The 25436-nt window shown below is 36.3% G+C and overlaps 1 protein-coding gene across 1 annotated transcript in view; it reads right to left on the bottom strand.

The window, feature by feature from the left end:
* Positions 1–25436, bottom strand: part of Rme-8 (receptor mediated endocytosis 8) — a 1025705-nt gene that overhangs the window by 841381 nt on the left and 158888 nt on the right. Inside the window, exon 13 of the mRNA XM_090414028.1 lies at positions 7579–7751. Within this exon, the coding sequence (XP_090270154.1) occupies positions 7579–7751 (173 nt within the window). The remainder of the gene's footprint in view (positions 1–7578; positions 7752–25436) is intronic.

Raw genomic sequence — 25436 nt, 5'->3', positions numbered from 1 at the left:
TAATATGGTCATGTGATATTTGATAAAAGCCTGATGTGAACACAGCAGTAGGACTGAATGGAATAAGAGCAGAGATGCTGAAGAAATATGCAAGAGAATTAGCAATTCTCTGACCAGATTGTGATTTCAATAATGAATCTTATTGTTTCAGCCCTGATATTGTGCCTTTATATAATAGAATTATCTTTTCCCCCCTCTACTCATTAGCAAGATTCCTAATGAGTGGAGGGGAGAAAGATAATTCCATTACATAAGGGCACAACTAGAACTGAAACAATCACTGATTCATTAGAAGGGAGATAAAATATCACTTTGATTCTCTATAGAAGATGCATGGCTTTTTACTGGTACAATCTACTCGCATTCTCTGACTGAGTAATTGATATAGCATAATACTACTGGATTTTGCCAAAACATCTGACAAGGTTCCACAAGGAAAGTGGAACCTCATCAGATTTTTAAAAACTGAGAGGAAGAGGTATACAAAATAGGTGTGACATGCATGAGAGAGAGTGAATGGCTAACTGACAGGTATCAAAGAGTGACTTATGGAGGAGAAATATGCAAAGAGAAAGAAAGTGACCAGTGGATACACAAAGTTTCTATATATTAGCAATTGTATAGAAACTTTTTTTATAATCAACTTTTTTTTTCTCATTAACTTTTTTACGAATGATGTTGAAGATTGTCTTAGAGAGTAATACTGAGCTATACTGAGTGGTTAGTGTATCCACTCTCCAGCCAAAAGGCTGCGGGTTCGAATCCCGCAGTGGGCATGGATGTTGAAATTGTCTGTTATTGCTGTGACAGACAATCACTGTGATTGTCTATTAAAATACTAGTGGTAGGGGTGTAGTTGCGATTCATTGTAGTTGGCGGATTTGAGTGGTGGAGACACATAGTTGTAGAGTGGGTCCCTCCCTCGATGAGTCCTTGGAGGTGTCATAATAATTCATTTCATATGGTGATTCAACAGCCGTGAAACCCTTTTACAGAGAGATATGGCACCACCTCAATCCCTCATATTTTTATCCAGGCTCAGGACCGGCATAACTGACAGCTCAGACCTATGGCTGGAGCCGGTTTGCCTGCTTACAAGATGAAAAACCACAGATAAACTGGGGGAAAAACCTTGCTGTCCACATCCAAGACCAGCTAACTTGGTTATGGCTGAGGAAGATCCTTAAGCTCCTCACGTCATCGACGGGAATCAAACTTAGGACACTCCTTCCCCAGGCATATGGTTGCGAAGCACATAGCCACTAGGCTAACCGTGCAGACGTCGTAATAATAATATAAGCTGATGAAGCAATACCTGAAATCGATAAAGAATGTTACTGATACAAAAATATCTGCAAGATAATTGAAGAGACTTGTTCTATGGACAAATGATAATGAGTGTTCGTGCCCTGTAAGGTTATGTATTTTTGACAGATTAATGGGATTTTGATGCAAGCAGTGAATGAAGCCAAAGACCTGAAATTTAAGGATCACGGTGCTAAGGTAATTAAGTTAACACTGGATAACTGCAATGTTGAAATGATTTGTAGAAATAAGGAACAATTCTCCTATTCTACAGGACTTTGATAATGCCACATTTGATTGTCAGGTATTAGAATTAGTTGAACTCAACATGCATCTTCATTTTTACACATTTTTAAATTTAACAAAAATGTGTGAGTAAATTATTTCTACTTAGTAACAACCTATGTATATATGTTTCCAATGAGTTTATATAATTATTATAAATATTTCATTAAATAATTTATCTGGGTATACTTGGAGTAATTTCTGCCTTCAGCTAGAATAATTAAGATAAAATTTCTTTGCACTGTGTTAATCATCTGAGTCAGAAATCAGTAAGAACATTTCCTAAGAATAATCTAGTTAGTGCTTTGGCATTTAAAAGTTTAAAACACAAAAATTAGTTTTTAATGGCACTTATGACATAGTAACAATTATTAAAAACATGTTTACGAGAATTAATTTTATTATTGCACATTTTGGCCTGATATTAACAGGCCATCAGTGCAGAAGCACATTCATAAGGTAAAAACACTAATAACAGAATTTTTTTTATTTACTTTTTTTGTTTTACAGATCTGAGCCATGTGCTGGAGTGATACCATGTAATGGGTGGTTACAAAATAAACTAAAATTTAAAAAAAAAATTAAAATTAAATTAAAAATAAAATAATAAATAATTAAAATTACATGAATAAGTGGAGGGTCATCACTACTTGCCATTTATCAAAGATTCTCCCAAATCTTTGCAATGGATGGACAGGTCATTCCAATTTAAGTTTTGCAAGTATAAGCAGTATAGAAGTGCTTCAAATCAACACTGATGTAACAGGCATGTACTGGACCACGCACTGTGTCAGCATAGATATTTTTCAGGCTTATTGGGGGTGATGCAAGCCTGGTGTTGCTGCAGTCATTTTTCAATTAAACTGCCTATTTGTCCAAAGTACAAGCAGAGGTAATTACATTGAACCTGGTAAACAGAGATGGAAAGAGAGACCTGTCTATCCTTTATGGAGGGTAACCACAGTCCCTACAAGTCCCAAACCTGTACGGCAAGTCCCAATAAAATACATCACCATATGTCACTGTATCTCTAAGGCAATTGCAAAGATGCTAAAAAGATACAGCCTAGTCAATACACTATTCATATTAACAACATCTCCTCCTAGTTACCCTCTCCAAAAGATAAACAGCCCCTTCTCCCTCATGTTTATCAGGTTCAATATGATAGCTTCTGCTAATACTCTGGACAAACAGGACATCTGGCCAAAAAATGGCTGCAGGAACATCAGCCATACATCACCCACAATAAACCTTAAAATTCTAGCCTGGCACAGCACAGAGCAGACAATGACCATAATATCCTCTGTTCCAATAAATGTCTGTTATAGTGGTGTCAGTTTAAATTTGAGTAGTTGTTTAAAGAGAATGCTGAAACACTTTTGGATTGACTCCAGATCCATTAAAAAGATTAGAGAATATATCATCCTGATAAATGGCAAGCAGTAACTCCTCTGGGGTGCTTAAGGGTCAAAGCTGTATAACTGAGAGGAGTCCTACATATAGCCTTTAAAGGAATGCAGAGAACCGACCAGGGCTTCTGACCTAATGTCCAATTCTCACCTTCTCGTGATGCACCCTGTTGGGTATCTACCTGAATACTGAACGAATGAGGATGGGCTAAAAATTTGAGATTTAGCCGAACAAATTGTATTCTTATTGGCTTAAACCACAATACTAAATGATGGTACAACATGACAAAATTTCATGCCGGCTGTGGTGTCGCCCGGTTAAACAAGGCCCCCGTTGTTTTCGCTAGGGAACCAGGGCGAACAGCGAAAAGTCAGCTACTGGAACAAACTGAAAACACACCCTAACTCAACATCACCAGAGTTAAAGATCGGTACTATCAACATAAGAAGCATGAATGGCAAAGAAATGGAGCCAGCTGAGGAATTAGGTAAGTACCAGATAAATATAATAGGGGTGACTGAAACAAAAAATACCAAAACTGGTGAGCTCTTTCTGAACAATAAATACAAAAAGTTATATTCAGGCAATGACAATCAAGGGAAAGAAGGAGTAGCCATAATATTCAACACTAAATACAAGGATAATCTTCTTGAATGGCAGGCAATTTTAAGTAGAGCGATGTGGGCAAATATCAGAATGATGAACTGGACAATGAGACTTATTTGTGCCTATGGTCCCACAGTAGGTTCTCCAAAGGTAGAAGTAGAGGAATTTTTTGAGGCTTTAGAAAAAGCAACTGACACAATGAAAAAGGAAAATTTGGTCCTTGTTGGGGATCTGAATAGCAGAGTAGGAAATGATTGTCAGACATACAAAAATATTTTGGGAAAATTTGGAGAAAAGAATAAAGCTAATAATAATGGCAAATATCTGTTGGATTTCTGCTCAGGACATGGACTGGTTATTACTAACACCACGTTCCAACATAAAAATGTGCACAAATTCACATGGAGAGAAGAGGCAGAGAATAAGAAAACTCTAATTGACTATGTTATTGTTGATAGTGATGTTTCCTCCCTGGTGCAGGACAACAGAGTGTACAGAGGATTTGAAATTGGAAGTGATCATACCAACATAAAAATGTGCACAAATTCACATGGAGAGAAGAGGCTAGGAATAAGAAAAGTCTCATTGACTATGTTATTGTTGATAGTGATGTTTCCTCCCTGGTGCAGGACACCAGAGTGTACAGAGGATTTGAAATTGGAAGTGATCACTATTTAGTCTTGAGCAGGATAAAATTGAATTTCATATTGAAAAGAATAGCATGTAAGAAAGTTTTAAAGCGAATAAAAGTTGAGCAGCTCTCAGATGTGAACTGTAGACTAAAATACACAAAGATTATTGAAGAAAAAATGAAATTTTGAGAACAGCAACTAAACCTTGGAGATTCAGTGGCAAGCCTTGAAGAAAACAGTGATTGATTCAGCCAGAGAGGAATGTGGTGAGGTTGTCTGCAAGGATAGAAAAATCAGGACTCCATGGTGGACACAGGAAGTTAAAGAGGCAATGAAGGAAAAGAAGAAATCATATCAAAAGTTCCTGGCAAATAAGTCAGCTTTTGGTCTTAGAGAATACAGAGACAAATGTAAGAAAGCAAAACACTGCATTAATCTAGCAAAACAAAAGTCATGGTAGGACTTTGGCAAGAACATAGAAAATATCAAGAAGGTGGTAAGATATTCTGGAGGTTGTTGAAGAAGCTCAGAAATGGAGGAAAGAATGCTGTAAAAGGAGTTAGAGATGATAAAGGTGACATGAAAACAGGAGAAAAAGTTATCCTTAAAGTATGGAGTAATTACTTCGAAAAATTGCTAAATGAAACAAGCAGTGATAGCACAGTGGTAAAAAACACTCAACAGGCATACAGTCAGGAATACATATCCATACTTGAAGTAGAAAAAGCTATCAAAAGGCTTGAAATGTGGAAAGGCAGCAGGAGTAGATGATATTCGACCAGAAATGGTGAAGTATGGTGGTATAAAAGTCTTACAGTGGCTGCACTGCATAGTTCAGTAAGCCTGGACAGAGGGATGAATTCCCAATGATTGGAGTAGAGCTCTAATAGTGCCCATATATAAAAAGAGAAATAAAATTGAATGTGAGAATTACAAAGGTATTTCCCTACTGAATGTTCCTGGCAAGATCTATGCAGGTATACTTGAGAAACGGTTGAGAAGAATTGTGGAAGAAAAGCTTGGTGAAGAACAAGCTGGATTCAGGTCAAATAGAGGCTGTCAGGATCAGATCTTCACTTTACAACAAATAGTTGTGAAAGCATGGGAATATAACAAAGATCTGTGTTGAAGTTTTGTCGATATGGAAAAGGCATATGACAAGGTGCCAAGAGAGAAGTTATTCAATACGCTAAAGTTATATGGTGTCAATGGGGCATTATATCAAGAAATACTTAGTTTGTATTTGAGTTGTAAGTTGGCAGTTAGAATTGAAGGAAGTACAGGAAGATGGTTTAATGTCAAATCTGGTGTGAGACAAGGATGTACATTATCTCCTCTGTCATTCATTATCTATATGGATCACATTATGAAGGAAAGTGGTATTAAACATGATATCGGAATTGGAGATGTTAATGTCAGCTCTTTACTTTATGCAGACGATGTTATACTTCTGAATAAATCTGCTTGAAGTTTGCAAGATTCCCTGACTAAATTGAATAACTGTTGCAATAGATATGGTATGAAAGTCAGCAATAAAAAGACAAAGACAATGAAAATAGGTAGAATTGTTGAAAATGTCAACTGTGTTGTGAACGGGGAAACCTGTGGAACAAGTAAAACATTTCAGCTACTTAGGCACGATTTTTAGTGAATATGGTAAATTAAATATGGAAATAGACAACAGAGTCAACAAAGCTGGTATGGTAGGAAGTCAATTGAATAAATTCATATGGAATAAGAGAGAAATTAGTCAGAACACTAAATTAGCTGTATACAAGACAGTGTTCAATGTTTGAAGAGACCGCAGATATGAGAGTCCTGAGAAAGATTAGAGGCATGAACAGATGGCATCAATGACAATATCATATTAAAAACAGGGATAATAGGAAAGAACTTGACATTGCCAGCATCCAGGAATGCGTTAGCAGAGCTAATCTCAGGTGGTATGGTCACTGAAACAGAATGGGAGAGGAAAGATTATCAAAATAAGTGTTCTTTGCCCAGTTGGCAGGAAAAAGACCCGGAGAAAAACCAAGATATAGGTGGATTGATACAGTAAAAAGTGTCTTAGAAATATAAGATCTGATAATGTTGGAGTCTTGACAGGTAACAGACTGATTTGGAGGAAAATAGTAGATAGGAAGTTTGTAATGATTTAAATTTTTCATGTAGTACTATCATATCCTGTACACCCCTTGAGGGTACATGTCAGGAATTTGATGATGATGAGTAACTCCTCTCACATTTTTTTTTATTCATGTCAATTTATCTTAATTAATTGAAAAGATCTTAATCCACTGAAAAGATTAGGGAAAATATCATCTTGATAAATGGCAAGCAGCAACTCCTCTCCCTTTTTTTATTCATGTCAATTTATCTTAATTATTTTTATGTAATTTTATTATTTCTTTTCATTTGAAGTTTTGATTTTTATTTAATTTCATTTTGTAACCACCTGCCATGGTGGTGTTCCAGCACATGGCTCATATCTGCAAAAAAGGTGCAACATTCCATTGTTCACATGTTTGTGAATGTGCTTGGGCACTGATGATGGCCTGTTAATTTTTGGTTGAAATCAAATTCCTGGTGTGTATCCTCAATAGGGTGTACAAGATACGATGATAGTACTACATAAAAGCTATACATTACTAGCTTCCTATTGACCATTTTTGTCAATAAGAAGCTAGTAAAACAGGACTTCACACTGCTATATATTATATTTCTGACTTCTAGGGTGGGTATTTTGAATGCATTATTTCACTTAGATCTTGGTCTTCACCTGGGTCATTTTCTTGTCATCCTGAGATCAACCCTCTGTACTGCCACTTTCCCACTGTATGTAAGTGATCACATTACACACAAACACTGCCAAACATTCTCTCTATGCTAACAATGCCATTCCTTTCTAATATCTTCTTTTTTAATATTATTCTACCATTGATGCCATTCTGTTCACCCCTCTAATTTTTCTCAGAAATTAGAGAAAAATTAGATGTATCTCCCATATCTATAGTATATGTCATTAATCAACTCTTAACTCAGCTCTCAGATCCATAAGTTCAAACTGGTTTGAAAACTACCTTGTATGTAATTCAATGAATTAATTACAAAAATCAAAATAAAAGTCAACCTAATTTCAAATAAATATCATTATCTAATCAGCAAATACAAAAAAAAAAAAATAATTTAGGTTTCACAAACATTTGACCAATCAAGCAATGCGATAAACCGTATGGTATTGCACAAAGTTAAATAGTCAGCTCAGCTGTGAACAGTCACTTAAATGGGTTATAAACAAAAGCAAACCAATTCACGTGACTAGATATGAATGAATCCCTACCTCGGTATCTGTGTAAAAGTAGCAAAACCAACTTTTGATGCAACTAATCTCCGCAGGGCTTGAAACTGAGCCTCCATCACAAGAGGTGACTGAATATCCTGATCCCCTTCCTTTTCTAATAATGATACTAATGCAGCTTGAATCATTTTTGCTTTGTTTTCCACAAATAAACCCTAAGAATTAGAATTAAAATAATGTTATATTAATAAGGGCATATAAATAAAGAATAAGATATATCAATTTGCAGTTAAGCCATTCAGGTTTGAATATAAATATTCCACTTTATTTTTTTGTTCCACTTTCCTAGAATATATGCATGTATAGAATATCATTACATATTCTACAATCTCTCTCTCTTTCAACAAAAAACAATAATCAAATACAAAAGAATAACAGAAAAAATATACATAATTCATTTTACATGTATAAAATTAATTATTGCAGTTGAGACTAATATTTAAATTAGGTATTCTGTAATTACATTAAGAATTGCGTGTCTAAATTAAAAATTTATTTTTAATTTGTTCGTGTTACTATGTTTCTAGTTGCTGAATCATATGCAACACTATGATATACCTCGACCTTTATTAACTGTGACATGACATACAGATGCAATACATATGGAAATTTCCAAATGTACCATATTTCATATTCTGGTGTATTCAGTATTTTTTTACATATTTACCTAGCATTCAAACCAGTTTAACACACACACACACACACACACACACACACACACACACATATATATATATATATCATTATTAAGGGTCAAAGCTGCATAACTGAGAGGAGACCTCCATATAGCCTTTAAAGGAATGTGGAGACCCGACCACGGCTTCTGACCTAATGTCCAATCCTCACCTTCTCATGGTGCACCCTGTTGGGTATCTACCTGGATACTGAACGAACGAGGATGGGCTGGCAATTTGGGATTTAGCCGAACAAAATTGTATTCTTATTGGCTTAAACCACAATACTAAATGATGGTATAACATGACAGAATTTCATGCCAGCTGGGACGTCGCCCAGTTAAACAAAGCCCCCCGTTGTTTTCGCTAGGGAACCAGGGAGAACAGCGAAAAGTCAGCTACTGGAACAAATCCTAAAACACACCTCAACTCAATATCACCAGTATGGAAGATCAGAACTATCAACGTAATAAGCCTGAATTGCAAAGAAATGGAGTTTGCTGAGGAATCAGATAAGTACCAGTTCGACATAATAGGGATGACTGAAAAAAAAAAAAGACAAAAATTGGTGAGCTCTTTCTGAACAATAAATACAAAATGTTATATTCAGGCAATGACAATCAAGGGAAAGAAGGAGTAGCCATAGTATTCAACACTAAATACAAGGCTAATCTTGAATGGCAGGGGCAATTTCAAGTAGAGCGATGTAGGCAAATATCAGAATGGGGAACTGGACAATGAGACTTATTTGTGCCTATGGTCCCACAGAAGGTTCTCCTAAGGTAGAAGTGGAGGAATTTTTTAAGGCTTTAGAAAAAGCAACTGACACAATGAAAAAAGAAAAGTTGGTCCTTGTTGGAGATCTAAATAGCAGAGTAGGAAATGATTGTCAGACATACAAAAATATTTTGGGAAAATTTGGAGAAAAGAGCAAAGCTAATAATAATGGCAAATACTTGTTAGATTTCTGCTCAGGACATGGACTGGTTATTACTAACACCATGTTCCAACATAAAAATTTTATGCTTTATGCAGATGATGTTATACTTCTAAATAAATCTGCTACAAGTCTGCAAGATTCCCTGACTAAATTGAATAACTGTTGTAATAGATATGGTATGAAGGTCAGCAATAACAAGACAAAGATAATGAAAATATCAGCTGCACTGTGAATGGAGAACTATAGAACAAGTAAAACATTTCAGCTACTTAGGCACAATTTTTAGTGAAGATAATAAATTAAATATGGAAATAGACAACAGAATCAACAAAGCTGGTATGGTAGGAAGTCATCACTGAATAAATTTATATGGAATAAGAGAGAAATTAGTCAAAACACTAAATTAGCTATATACAAGACAGTGTTCAAACCAATTTTAACTTATGGATCTGAGAGCCATGTCAAAAGTAAAACACTTCACCAAAGACTAGAGACTGCAGATATGAGAGTCCTGAAAAAGATTATAGGCGTGAACAGATGGCATCAATGGCAATATCATATTAAAAACGAGGATATTAGGAAAGAACTTGACATTGTCAGCATTCAGGAATGTGTTAGCAGAGATAATCTCAGGTGGTATGGTTACTTTAACAGAATGGGCAAGGAAAGATTAGTCAAGTGTTCTCTGCCAGGATGGCAGGAAAAAGACCCAGAGGAAGACCAAGATATAGGTGGATTGATATGGTAAAAAGAAAGTGCCTTAGAAGATAGATATATAAATATAAGATCTGACAATGTTATAGCTTTGACAAGTAACAGATTGATTTGGCAGAAAATTGTAGGTAGGAAGTTGGTAATGATGTAAATTTTTCATGTAGTACTATCATATCCTGTACACCCCTTGATGGTAAATGTCAGGAATTTGATGATAATGATATATTATTATAATATATATATTAATATTATAACAACTATTACATTATAATATAATAATTATAATATATTTTATAATATTTTTATTAAAAATTATCGTAGATGTTTTACTTATTTTTTTATATTATTATTATGTGATACCTCAGGGAGTCCAAAGACTCATCGAGGGAGAGTGTGTGCCAACATGCTTCGAACTATTAACTCCTTCCAACTACTAACCATGCTCAAACTTGCTTAACTTTTTACTGAGCCATTAATAGCAGAGGGTCTAACAATCGACGAACCTATGCATATATTTTGCATAAATTTGTAATTCCTATTTGTATAATTTGTGTTTCCTATTCCAAAAAACATCACACTGAAGTAAAATTATCAGTAAATGCTTTTTTTTAGCATTCTTTTCATATCTGTTTTTTTTTAATTTAAAATTTTTCTTGCTACCAAAGAATGAGTAATTATTATTACTATTATTACGGGCAACTCCAGGGAGTTATTAGACTCATCGAGGGAGGCCCCAAATCATATTCATCACAACTATTTGACATTCATACAGTATCCATCATACCTCGCCTTAAACTCATTCACTGTCACAGCATCCACCACAGACTCAGGGAGCGCATTCCACTCATTCACTACTCTAAAAGTAAAGAACCTAGCTCTAACACCTTTACTAACCACACTTTTGCCCAGTTTCCATGGATGTCCCCTAGTCCTCCCACAACCAGCCCTGTTCTCAAAAATATCTTCTGAATTAATTTTATAGAAACCCTTCAGTAATTTGAATGTCTCAATCATATCTCCCCTCCTCCGCCTATCAACCAATTTTTGCAACCCACAAATCCTCAACCTGTTCTCATACGGTTCATTCCACAGACCTGCTATCATCTTGGTCACTCGCCTCTGGATCCTCTCCACCTCCTCCCCATCAAGAAGAAACCTAGGTGACCAAATCTGAGCACAGTAGTCTAAATGGGGTCTTATCAAGGCTCGATAGAGAGGAACAATAACCTGCTTGTCTCTGCTTGTCAACGTATTCTTCAGCAACCAAGTGATTTGATGAGCTGTTTTGGTCACTTTTGCAATGTGTCCCCTAAATTTCAATTCCTTATCTACCAACACTCCTAAATCTCGTGCCTCATCAATTTCCTGGAGCAGGGTTCCACCAATGCAGTAAACTGCCGCCAATCTTTTCACCCCAAAATGCATAACCTTACATTTTGCCACATTAAACTGACATCCATTCTCCTTAGCCCAGACCTCCAATCTATCCAAATCATCCTGCAAAATTTTGACGTCATCTGCATTCACTATTGCCCTACCCAACTTCGCATCATCCGCAAAGAAATGAACTGTTCCTCTCAGATCATTTCCTATATCATTTATGAACAAATTAAACAGCAGTGGTCCAAGAACAGATCCTTGTGGCACACCACTAGTCACAGGCCGTCTTGTGGACTCTACTCCCGAGTAAACCACTCTCTGATATCTCTCCATCAACCACCCTCCTATCCATCTCACCAACCCTATGTCCATTCCCATATGCTGCAATTTACTGATTAGAATTCCATGTGGTATTATCCTGTCAAATGCCTTGGCAAGGTCCAGTAGAATCACCGTAAACCCATTACCCTTATCCAGTTCAGCCGTCACTGTGTTATAATACGTGAGCAAGTTACTGAGGCATGACCTACCCTTCACAAAACCATGCTGTCCCCGATACAGTATCCCATTTTCTTCTATCCAATCTTGTATTTTCCTCTTGACTATTTTCTCTAAGACCTTGACAATGATTCCTGATATGCTAATCGGTTGGTAATTTACAACAGCAGTCTTGGAACCACCTTTATGCAGTGGAACTATTTTCCCCTCTTTCCACCCGCTCGGGACTAACCCAGACCCGAGACTCAAATTAAACAAAATGGTCAAGGGTACTGACAATTATTTAGCTGCTTCTCGTACAACACGAGCTGGTATACCATCCAATCCCACAGATGTATTGACATTGAGATTATGCAATAGACTACTCACCTCCACTTCATTAACCACAATTCCCGTATAATCTACTGGTTTATTCGTTTCTGCAATGTCACCACCTGGATGATATACTTTTGCAAAGTGCTCACTCAGTAACTCAACTATCTCAACTGATTCAGTTACCTCCCTACCATCGGCATTCTTTAAAATCAATCTGCCATGTACATTTTTCCTTTTACTTGCTACATATCTAAAAAACTGTTTAGGATTCTCTTTAGCCTGCATGGCCAATGTTCTTTCGTAATCCTTTTTTGCTTTTCTTACCACACTCTTCTGGACCCTTCTGGCCTGCGCTTTATACCGTTCATGTGCCTGCCGGTCACCCTTCTCCTTAAATTCCCTCCATAGTTGTTTCTTTTTTTGCAACCCAAGCTTAATGGTGTTATTCATCCATTTAACCCCTACTTGATTTATTATTCAGACTCTAGGTATACAGTCAGCCATTGCTTCATGCAAGCACTTCTTAACTACCTCCCATGCACTATCAACTTCTAGTCCTTGCAGTTGTACATGCCATGGCAGTGAACCAATCAAACTCCTAAGCTTGTCATACTTTCCAGCCCGATAATTCCACATGTACACTGTCTTAATTGAAAATTCTACACCTTTAGCCACCTCCCAAGTTAAGACCCTATGATCACTCTCACCGATTGGTGGCAATGTGGTCATATTTGTTACAGTCAAATCCTCAGATGTAATTACTAGGTCAAGCACTCTCTGACCCCTAGTATTTTCCATTACATGCTGTCGAAGATAGTTATCCCTTAATAACCGCATAAAATCCAGTTCCTTCCTCCCGTGTGTCCTCTCCTCACTCCAATCAATGCGACCATAGTTGAAATCTTCCATAATAATCACCCTCCTTCCACCCATTTCTTCTATTTGCTTGTGCATACTGTCACCACCATCTTTTCCATCACCTGGTCTATAGCAGCACCCAATTGTATATTTAGTTCTGCTAGCCACAATCTCACACCAAATGGCCTCAAATGTGCTCTTTTCTCTATCCTGCAATTCAACTTCTATTCTCCTTGGCTGGAGCTCATCAGCTATCATCAACAATACGCCTCCGCCCATTTTATTCTCTCTGTCATTCCTGAACACACTATACCCATCACATTCAATCCCACTAGTTATATCATCTACAGTCAGCCATGTTTCACTAATACCTATAACCTGTGGTCTGGAAGTGCCAACCATGGCCAAAAACTCTTCCTTCTTGTTCCTAATACTCCTAGTATTAGTGTACATGAATTTAAGACCCCCATTAGCCCCAACCCTACCCTGATGCCTTATATTAACTATCCCACTCAGATTTGTTGTCCTTATTTGCTCTGGCATATTATATTCATTCTTACATTCAACTGCCTCCATAAGGACTGTATCTCTACTCCCCCCCCCAACAAATCTAGTTTCCCTGAATTTGCACATCCACTACATTCAGCAACACTTTCTCAAGTCTTCTTACACCGTAACCATTCAAATGCAAGCCATCCATCTTATATAGATCCTTTCGCCCATCAAACTCACTCCACAAATTCCACACCACTCGTCATACATAACCCACGCATAAAGTCATTTGCAATTATAGCCCTCCTTTTAAACATTTCACTGTCATACCATGGCAAAAGACTAATCATTCTACCTCTCTCACTCTTTTCTTTTGCTACCTCAAACAATTCATTCAGGTCTTCTATCATTTCCATTTTATCTCCTTTCAAATCATTCGTACCTGCCACAACAATCATTTCTTTCACCCTTTCCTTTTGCTCTCTAAGAGACGCAGTTACGTCCTTTATGGTCGCACCAGGTTGGTATGATTTTCTCAAATCCTCTACTAACACACCTCGTACTAACGAGTCTCCATACAGCACTCTATCCTTCATTTTGTTCATGTTCATACGTCTATTTTTCCTGTCATACCTTTTATTATTGGTTGGTTCATTCAGTCTACTTTTGTTCATGCACTCTAGCTGCTGTTTTGCTCTTTCTATCGCACTATTCAACAACGCGATCTCACTCAATGCATCTATCTCATCTTTTTTGTTCTCTGAGAAACCATTTATACTATCATTCACACTTTCTACATTCACACTCTCACAATTTTCATGTACAACCTTGCCGTTTCTTGTCATATCCCTATTTCCTTCACTCTGAAGGTTGACAAAAATATCACACTCACGATCCGAAATACACTTCAATTCCGCATTCTCCCTACATTTTCTACACACATTCAATCCTTTATTATCATCTAACCACACTCCGACCGCACTCCGCAAAGCGTACATTTCACAGCTAGTACACTGACTCATTTCTTTTATGCTACCGTTCTTTGATAACGATGGCGAACCTTCATTACTGGCCTCCATTTTCCTTCGCACAGGTGCCATACTTATCTGTAACGTGTTTTGTCAAATTATACGTTATAACACACCAAAAATAGACGCACTAAAATACGCAAGGCAAACAAAACAAAACAAAACTACACAATATTAAGTAATTTGTATCGATAACTGAAAATGATACTTATCTTATCTGGAGCTTGCACGAACACTACACATTACGAATTCATCTAGCGGCGACTTCCCGACATAGATTATGTTATAAAACACTTTAGTACACTAACCACGCTAATAAAGCTCCAATAATATACCAAAATTAAACACTTAAGTCCATTAAATTGAATCCAAAACACCAATAAATCAACAAAAAACACAAATCTCTCAGGAGCTCTCCGATAGCACGTCCGTTCATGGCACCTACTGTTCTACAAAAAGAACACTGTCCTTAATAAACATCTATAAAACTTGTTCATTAAGAAGAAAATGTTTAATATTTTTATTTTTAATGAAATATTTTTAATAAACCTTACATAAATGTAAGGTTTATTAAAAATAAGTTTCCCAGAAATGTGGAAGCAATTAGAATCTCATAAAATCCAGTATACCTTTGAGAGTATACATACCATGCAATGATGAAGAAGTAAATATGCTTAATAAGAAATTATATTCACTTTTATCCCTTATCCAAATGTAGATAAACAATAGTTTGAAAGCGAATTATCTTCAGGACGTATAGATGTAGTTGACTTGACATCAAACTGATCCAATTATAAGACAAATAAAATAATATATGAAGTTGTTGTTAAGTATAAATAATTTCTCATCCTAAAAATAAACTTACTGTACTATCTTTCCAAAGTATTTTAACACCATTTTGCTACTTGCATATGGAAATATCACTTTTACAACTGATTTAGTTCTCAGTGTCCTTATGGGTCTAGCCCCTTACTGATAAGACATCAATAAGTATGGCAACATATATAATGTGATTGTGATGTACATTATGGGTGAGCAATTAAATGTGAAATCAACTGACTAATACAAGTGATTTAATTGAGAAGATACTTCACATTCAAACTGGTTGACTTATGCTGGCATAAAGAATTAAAAACAAGAATATAATTTTGGAAGTTTATTTTGCACTTGGTCAGACTAATAATTTTAGTTTAATCCTTTATCCAAGCATAATCAAATAAAGTTTGTGCCTGAAAATATCTTCAGGACTGAGGTAAGGTGGTGCAACACCAGGCAACTCCAAGCAAAGGTGGACCAAGCTCTCATCACTTCTTGTCTCAGTATCTCCCATAATGCAAAGCACATCTCCTTGTGGAGATGTATACTGCTATGCATTAAGGGAAGGGCCACTACCCAGACCAGTTTCAACCTTTATTGAGGTGGATTTAAGTAAAGACCTCTCTAAAAATTAGACAATCCCAAAAGATCACCCAACTCAGTTTTGTTCCACTCAGTGCCAGGCTCACCCTGTCACCAAGAAGAACTTCTCAGTGTTGGCTCTACCCAGTGGCAGGCTCACCCCACCAACAGACAGAGCCATAATCTCAGCAGTGGCTCTACTCAGAGACAGGCAAAAAACCTACCCCAAGCAGAGCCTCTCATATATATCCAGCATGGGAGGCAGACTCAAATGTGGAGATACTAAGGCAGAAACAATAGCAGAGGTTATATTTACCTATGCAAGTTGCCAACAGGTGTACCACCTTGTTACTGAATTACACTGGATTTAGAGAAAGATGTTGGAAGTTTATTTTGCACTTGGTTAGACTATAATAATTTTAGTTTAATCCTTTATCCAAGTGTAAGCAAACAAAGTTTTCGCTTGAAAATATCTTCACGCCTGAGGTAAGGTGGTGCAACATCAGGCAACTCCGAGCAAGGGTGGACCAAGCTCTCATCACTCCTTGTCTCAGTATCTCCCATAATGCTTTGCATTATGGGAGATATTAAAGAATATAATTTTTGTTAAGTATAGCTTAATTTGCCATCATCATCATTTCCTGTATACTCAAAGGATGTAATAAATATTATGAGTGCAATACAATATTGCTTGAGTAGTTTACAATCAATTTTCTCCCAAACTAGTCTACTATTTGTAGACTAGTTTGCTTCTATGAGATTTCTGAATTTAGTTTAGCTCTTACATTTCTATCTTCCATAAACTTCATAACTGCTTCAACCCATCTATACCTCGGTCTTCTTCTGGTATCTTTCACCTAACTTTTTGTTTTAAACAGTTGCTGATTTTTCATCTTCCATTCAGTTTCGATGCTCAGCTCTACATTTAAACAGAATGGGAGTAATTAACGCTAAAGTTTATAAAAACACACGTAAGCACAAGAAAATTTATTCAGACCAATCCGACATGGTAACTGGTAATAACTCTCCCACCAATCTCAAAGTTTTTTGCATCTTTTAAGCAGTCATACCAGCCAGTTATGTTTATTTATAAAAAAATAAAATAAGCATGATCAATCCAAGAGAAAACTGGCAATCCCTTTATACAGAGGTGAAAGCAGTCCATATGATTTGGGAGAATTTGTGAAGCCCTCGATGCCAGACCCCACCAAAAGCCTTGGAGATGACAAGTGCAATTATTATTATTAACATCTGACTCCATGAAGTCAGGGTCATTATGGGAGATACACACTATTGCACACAATGCTCATCCAGCTGTGCTTTAAACTGATTCAATGTGTCTACACCCACAACACACTCAGGCAATGCATTTCACTCACCAACCACTCCCATCCATACAAAGAACCTACTCCTCTGCTCACGCCCTCCACCAGCTGAATACATTATAGTGTACAGATGATAAAGAACAGGTGTTAGTTTCAGGAGCACATCTCTTGAGCACAATAGATAGGATTCCATCAGGATTGGCTTCCCTTGTTGGTATCAAAGTTATTTGAAATTCTGATGTTTTTTCTGACAAAAGGTCATAGAAGGCATAAGATGCAATGCTCTAGGCAAAGAAGGAGGAGATAATTTACCACAGTCATCTACAGAGGATTTGGAAGAGAAGAATGAAATCAGGATGTCAGCCTTGTCTTTTAGTGATAATAACATGCTACTATTAGGGTGAAAAATAGGAGGTAGCACAGATGGACAAAAGTTGCATTCAACAGCTTTGTTGTAATGTCTAAGTGTGCAATGGTTGAAGGAAGGATATTCCAGAGATGAAACTGGATGAGATCATGATTGGATTTACAAGGAACAGTCACCTGAACAGAGTACAAGGAAAAAGAAATAGTTAAGAAGAGATCTAGAGTTTTGGGTGCATAAAGAGAATTATTGGGTATTCTGGCAGGGAGATTATCTGTTTTTAAGTCATTGCTTACATCAAATATCTCTGCCTCTCTTCCAGTTTGGTTAATGATTGAAAAAAAAAGGGAGCCAGTTAGAATTCAGAACATTGAAATCGCCAAAAAAGATGACTTCATTGTGTGGAAATTTGGACTGAATGAAATCAAGCTTTGAAGAGCTAGGAAATAAAAGCGGTCAGAATAATTTTCAAAAAACAGTAGAATAATAGAAGCAACAGATGAATGAAATAATATGTGGCAAAGAAATCTTCAGCTACAGGAGGTCAGAAAGGTGAAATTCTAGATCAGACATCCTTTGGTAAGGATTATCTTGTACAAAGGCAAAAACACTGCATTTCTTCATTCCTTATGGTGGAAGAAATCACAGGATGTACTTTCAACGGTTAAGTTGGGCTGTGGTAGCAGAAATTTCAGGTTGTCAGAAACAGAACATGAGGTTTGAATGGCAGAAGGTGGTGATGTATGTCATTTAAGTTATTATTGACATCATGGATGTTGGTAAAGTGAATATGAAACATTTTTTTAAAGAATTTTAGAAGGTTTATATTTTAGTTTAAATGCAGACACACTACATTTCTTCATGCTTAGTTTCATATTTAATATTACAAAAGGTAAAGAGAAAAAAGAGAGAAGAGGAACATGCAGTGAGAGAATACTCTTGAACATGTTGCCCATACAGAGAGCATCCAGTCTCCAAACCATAATGTAGCCTCAACGATGCCCCTCCCCACCACACACATACCATTACACATCTTAGACCTCCTGCCCAACATCTAAGGCTAGTCAAGCATCCATAGAGGGTGCCTCCTCACAGGACTTGAGTCTTTATTCATTCTACCTAATTTCTTCCATTTATTGTTTCTTGTGTGTTATTACAATTTTAACATTGTATTTCTAACAAAATATTGAAATCTATTAAATTTGTTTAATGATTTCTCATTGTGCTGTAAATTATTTCATTAAAGTGCAACATGAATGGAAGATCAGTGGCAGAACATACCAAAAATGAAGATATTACCAAGCATCTTTACATTGTTAGCATTCAAAAACGTCTGAGCACAGTTAATCTGAAGTCATTTAAACAGAACTGGGAGAGAACAGATTAGGCAATAGATTTCATGTGTTCTGAAATGAAACCCTTATTTTGGAAGGAAAATGACCCAGAGGAAAACACATTTAAGTTGATTGATGTAGTTAGTAATGCCTTGAAATGTAGGATCGACACTGGATTACTTACATTTAAGATTATCGGTCTTCCATGCAGCATAATTCCAGTAGGAGGCATTTTGTTGAAATGTTTGTGTAAAGAAGGCTCCTGTTTCAGATAAGTTTTGTGGAATATTAATTGTAAAGTGTGTGTTTATGAGTAAGAGTTGCTGTAAAAGTTGTGTACTTGCAGTGTTTCCAGTGTGCAGGCTTGTTAGCTTAAGTTTGTTTATGAAATTGTTAAACTTAGAACTTAGTATTATAATCCGGTGAAGGAAAGATGGCAGTAGGAAGGTCTTTGCAGGAATTTAATTTTGATTTCAGTCATTTTGTGAAATGTAAGATATGCTATTCATTCGATTATGTAGATAAATTATGGATATTTAAGAGGATGGAAGGAGGGTATGTGTGAAGTGCGATATGAATAAGGACTTGATGAGTGATAACGTATTAGTAACTGAAAGTGTTAGTAATGAGAATGTCATGAGGAAGACGAGTGCTCATCTGATAGAAAAAAGGGACAGCGTAAAAGAGCAGCAAAAGAATGGTAAAAAAAAAAAAAAGTTTTGAAAAAGTGAACAAGCAATCTGGTGAAAAGTGATATGAATGCAAAGGAAGTTGAAAAACAGAGTGCCATTTACAGCAAACAAGCATGTGTAGCTGGCAATAAAATTGAGAGAGTGAATGAGAGCAAAAATGCAACACAAGATTTGAAAGTTGAAGCAATAGATAAAATTTATGTGGAGCGAAATTAAGAAAATTCAAGATATGTATGGAAGAGTAAAAATGATTGGTTTGAAAGAGGTATGAAAGGCCCACGAGCGACATTGTATGGGGATTCAATTATTAGAGGTATGGTGAACGAGAAGATGCACAAGGTTTGTTTTCCAGGAGGTAAAATTAACAGTGTGATCGAGGTGCTGGATATATGAAAGTCCCAATATAACAATTGTCATGTTAATTTAGGACATCATTTTTACTGTAACAAAACTATCTATATGAAAGAATGTTTCTCTGATGTTGTCTTAAACAGAATACAGATAGCTTTGATGTAGTTAATTAATTTTATTTCATTTATTTATTGTAATTTTATTTTATTTTCACTAGAGGTCAGGCCAGTAGAATAACTGTTGATCAAATAATTGTCTCTTCAGCATACTGTGTAAAATGTAATTTAGCTTGTCTCTCCTCTCCCTCTATATATAGAGAGAGAAGCTATACTCCAGATGATGACCTTAATATGAAGATCGAAACATCAGGAAATTAAGGGTTGCTACATGAACAATTATCAGGAGTTCATAATTTGTGTAAAATTAATGCTGATCACCATATAACACTAAAGGAAAGGATACCTTTTTAACATCTACCTAGAGGATATGGTTAACCAAGCCTTGGAAGAAGAAAAAGGAGGTCAACCTAAATGGTCATAACCTTAATAACAAAATATGCAGATAACTTCGTAATGATAGTGGACACAAAAGAAAAAATGGTGAACCTAATAACCAAACTAAACAATATGGCTAAAGAATACAGCATGACCATAAATACAAACAAAACAAAAATTTTGGTAATTGGAAAACATAAAGAAAAAGTTAACTTCTCCTTGAATGGATCAACAATTGAACAGGTAAAACAATTCAATTATTTAGGTAATAACAGAACATTAAGATACCATGATCACTATTAAACATAGAATATCGAATGCATGGTCATCATTTAATAAGCTAGCCAAAATCTGGAAAAATAATAAAATCTCCAAACCTCTAAAAATAAAATTATATAATGCAATTGTAATATCCAAGTGCTATATGCTTCAGAAACTCAGACACTCAAGAAGACAGAGATACGAAAACTGGAGGCTTTTGAGATGAAATGTCTCAAAAAAAAAAAAAAAAAAAAAAAAAAAAAACGAAATGGACAGAAAAGAAAACAAATGAAACCATATACAGACTCATTAATAGAAAAGATCAAAAGAAACCAATTTCAATTGTATGGATATGTCGAGAGAATACCACCAAAATGGATACCCAACCTCGCTCTGTATGCAAGATTAGAAGAAAAGAAAACAGGAAAACGAAGAACTAAATGAATAACATCAATAAAGGTTAACTCTGTATTACAAATCTATAGACAGCTCACCAGCCACACAAGAAACCGAGACTCCTGAAGGTTGTTGTGGAAACACGGAAGAGACAGTAAGTAAGTAGATACAGTAGATACAAAGGAATCTTAAAGAGGATATCAGGAATGTAGAATGCAGATTATGAGAACTGATTGAGAATTTGCAGATGCATTTCAAGAGAAAGAAAGGTGATACAATAGAGACCTACAAACTTCTGAAAGGGTCATAAAATATACCAGTCGATGGGATTTTTCATTTCATGGAGGGTGAGGAAAGGACATCTATGGTGGCTGAGAATGAATGAAAGGTACAAGAGCTATATTTTCCTCTCGTGAAGTTGTTAAATCATGAATGAAGATATTTCAATAAGAACTATCTCATTCAGGATTTAACAAGTTTAAAACACAAAGGAAATATGCTTGTATCTAGGTAAAAATTTGAATAACTTAAAAATCTGTAAAGTAACGTATTTTGACAAGTTTTGATAAGTATGTATATATGAATTACTACCTAACTTTGTATATTAGCAATGGAAGAAATTACTATTATTATATGAAATTACTACCTAATTTTGTATATTAGCAATGGAAGAAAGTTTTGTAAATTATGTGTAGCCAAGTAGTAATACAAGTTCAAAGTTCACTAGCCAGACACCGGGATTAGAGAAATATTATAAAGCAGTCACATACGCACGGAGCGCGAGTGGGGTTCTCGGAAGACGCTAAAATAGGCAAGACCTGCGGACCTGCGTGCAGAAGAATTCAGTACCGCATGGAAATACATGATGCAAAAGGGGTGCCATTAGGGTAGAGATATAAGAGCTGGGACCACCCAGCAAAACCTCTCTTGCTCTTTTTGCTCTTGTTCTTGGGTACGACATAGGCACCCATCATTCAAGGGTTGCTACACAAGTCATTCACGATGACGAGCGGATGAAAGGTTCAACGTAGCGGTGTACAGATGGAGAAGTAGTGAGCTAAATGAGTGCAGTTTCGTCAGCGTGCTGAGAAAGCCTGCGTAAACTGATCGATGTGCAGTACCATGTGGACCAACCTAGGCTGAACTATTCCCATCTACACCAGAGAGGGAAAATCATTATACCGAGATCCAAGCCAGGCCCAGGAGAATCAACAGTCCAGACAAAGAGTTAATATACTGAAGACAAGAAATTAAAGGTTGAGAGAAAAGCTTGATGAAATCACGGATCTGGTAATGTACAAACCTTAAGTTATTTTTGTATAGAAAGAAGAATCGTTGTGTGTTAGAGAACAAGGACACTCATAAATAGAACTCTAGTTCATTTATAGGCAGGACTGTAATATATATTCAAAAGGATGAATGCTTCAGATCTAGTAATGTGTTTCAGTGTATATTGTAAATGTTAATTAAGTTTGACGTGTTATAGCATAATCATAAGCACAGATAATTAAACTAATGCCTTAAGGAAATTGTAGATAAAGGAATTGAAAGAAGCTGTATAACTGAGAGGAGACCTCCACATAGCCTTTAAAGGAATGCGGAGAACCGACCAAGGCTTCTGACCTAATGTCCAATCCTCACCTTCTCGTGGTGCACCCTGTTGGCTATCTACTTTGATACTGAACGAACGAGGATGGGCTGGCAATTTGGGATTTAGCCGACCAAATTGTATTCTTATTGGTTAAACCAAAATAAAAAATGATGGTACAACATGACAAAATTTCATGCCGGCTGGGGCGTCGCCCGGTTAAACAAGGCCCCCGTTGTTTTCGCCAGGGAACCAGGGCGAACAGCGAAAAGTCAGCTACTGGAACAAATCTGAAAACAAACCCCAACTCAACATCACCAGAGTTAAAGATCGGTACTATCAACGTAAGAAGCCTGAATGGCAAAGAAATGGAGCTAGCTGAGGAATTAGATAAGTACCAGATCGACATAATAGGGGTGACTGAAACAAAAAAGACCAAAACTGGTGAGATCTTTCTGAGCAATAAATACAAAATGTTATATTCAGGCAATAACAATCAAGGAAAAGAAGGAGTAGCCATAGTATTCAACACAAAATACGAGGCTAATCTTCTTGAATGGCAGTCAGTCTCAAGTAGAGTAATGTGGGCAAATATGAGAATGGGGAACTGGACAATGAGACTTATTTGTGCCTATGGTCCCACAGAAGGTTCTACTAAGGTAGAAGTGGAGGAATTTTTTGAGGCTTTAGAAAAAGCAACTGACACAATGAAAAAGGAAAAGTTGGTCCTTGTTGGGGATCTAAATAGTAGAGTAGGAAATGATTGTGAGACATACAAAAATATTTTGGGAAAATTTGGAGAAAAGAGCAAAGCTAATAATAATGGCAAATATCTGTTGGATTTCTGCTCAGGACATGGACTGGTTATTACTAACACCATGTTCCAACATAAAAATGTGCACAAATTCACATGGAGAGAAGAGGCTAGGAATAAGAAAAGTCTCATTGACTATGTTATTGTTGAAAGTGATGTTTTCTCCCTGGTGCAGGACACTAGAGTGTACAGAGGATTTGAAATTGGAAGCGATCACTATTTAGTCTTGAGCAGGATAAAATTGAATTTCATATTGAAAAGAATAACATGCAAGAAAGTTTTAAAGCGAATAAAAGTTGAGCAGCTCTCAGATGTAAACTGTAGACTAAAATACAGAAATATTATTGAAAAGAAAATGAAAGAGTTTGAGAACAGGAATCAAACCTTGGAGATTCAGTGGCAAACTCTGAAGGAAACATTGATTGATTCTGCCAGAGAGGCATGTGGTGAGGTTGTGTGCAAAGATAAAAAAATCAGAACTCCCTGGTGGACACAGGAAGTTAAAGAGGCAGTGAAGGAAAAGAAGAAAACATATCAAAAGTTCCTGGCAAATAAGTCAGCTTTTACTCTTACAGAATACAGAGACAAATGTAAGAAAGCTAAACAGTGTGTAAAACTAGCTAAACAAAAGTCATGGGAGGACTTTGGCAAGAATATAGAAAATAAATATCAAGAAGGTGGCAAAATATTCTGGAGGTTGTTGAAGAAGCTTAGGAATGGAGGAAAGAGTGCTGTAAAAGGAATTAGAGATGATAAAGGTGAAATGAAAACAGGAGAAAAAGATATCCTTGAAGTATGGAGTAATACTTTGAAAAACTGCTAAATGAAACAAGCAGTGATGACAGCACAGTGATAAAAAACACTGATCAGACATGCAGTCAGGAATACATATCCATACTTGAAGTAGAAAAAGCCATCAAAGGCTTGAAATGTGGAAAGGCAGCAGGAGTAGATGATATTCGACCAGAAATGCTGAAGTATGGTGGTATAAGAGTCTTACAGTGGCTGCACTGCATAGTTCAGAAAGCCTGGACAGAGGGACGAATTCCCGATGATTGGAGTAGAGCTCTCATAGTACCCATATATAAAAAGGGAAATAAAACTGAATGTGAGAATTACAGAGGTATTTCCCTATTGAGTGTTCCTGGCAAGATCTATGCAAGTATACTTGAGAAACGGTTGAGAAGAATTGTGGAAGAAAAGCTTGGTGAAGAACAAGCTGGATTCAGGCCAAATAGAGGCTGTCAGGATCAGATCTTCACTTTACGACAAATAGTCGAGAAAGCATGGGAATATAACAAAGATCTGTATTTAAGTTTTGTCGATTTGGAAAAGGCATATGACAAGGTGCCAAGAGAGAAGCTATTCAATACGCTGCAGTTATATGGTGTCAATGGAGCATTATATCAAGCAATACTTAGTCTTTATTTGAGTTGTGATTCAGCAGTTAGAATTGAAGGAAGTACAGGAAGATGGTTTAATGTTAAATCTGGCGTGAGACAAGGATGTACATTATCCCCTCTGTTATTCATTATCTATATGGATCACATTATGAAGGAATGTGGTATTAAACCTGATATCAAAATTGGAGATGTTAATGTTAGCTCTTTGCTTTATGCGGATGATGTTATACTTCTAAATAAATCCGCTACAAGTCTGCAAGATTCTCTGACTAAATTGAATAGCTGTTGTAATAGATATGGTATGAAGGTCAGCAATAAAAAGACAAAGACAATGAAAATAGGCAGAATCATTGAAAATGTCAACTGTGTTGTGAATGGAGAACCTGTGGAACAAGTAAAACATTTCAGTTACTTAGGCACAATTTTTACTGAAGATGGTAAACTAAATATAGAAATAGACAACAGAATCAGCAAAGCTGGTATCGTGGGAAGTCAATTGAATAAATTCATATGGAATAAGA

The sequence above is a fragment of the Typopeltis vanoorti genome, chromosome 2 (genome assembly GCF_054136105.1).
Source record: "Typopeltis vanoorti isolate ZY-2024b chromosome 2, IOZ_Tvanoo_1.0, whole genome shotgun sequence".
NCBI lineage: Eukaryota > Metazoa > Arthropoda > Arachnida > Uropygi > Thelyphonidae > Typopeltis > Typopeltis vanoorti.
Note: the sequence above shows the minus strand (reverse complement) of the source record. Positions and strands in the feature narration are given on the sequence as shown.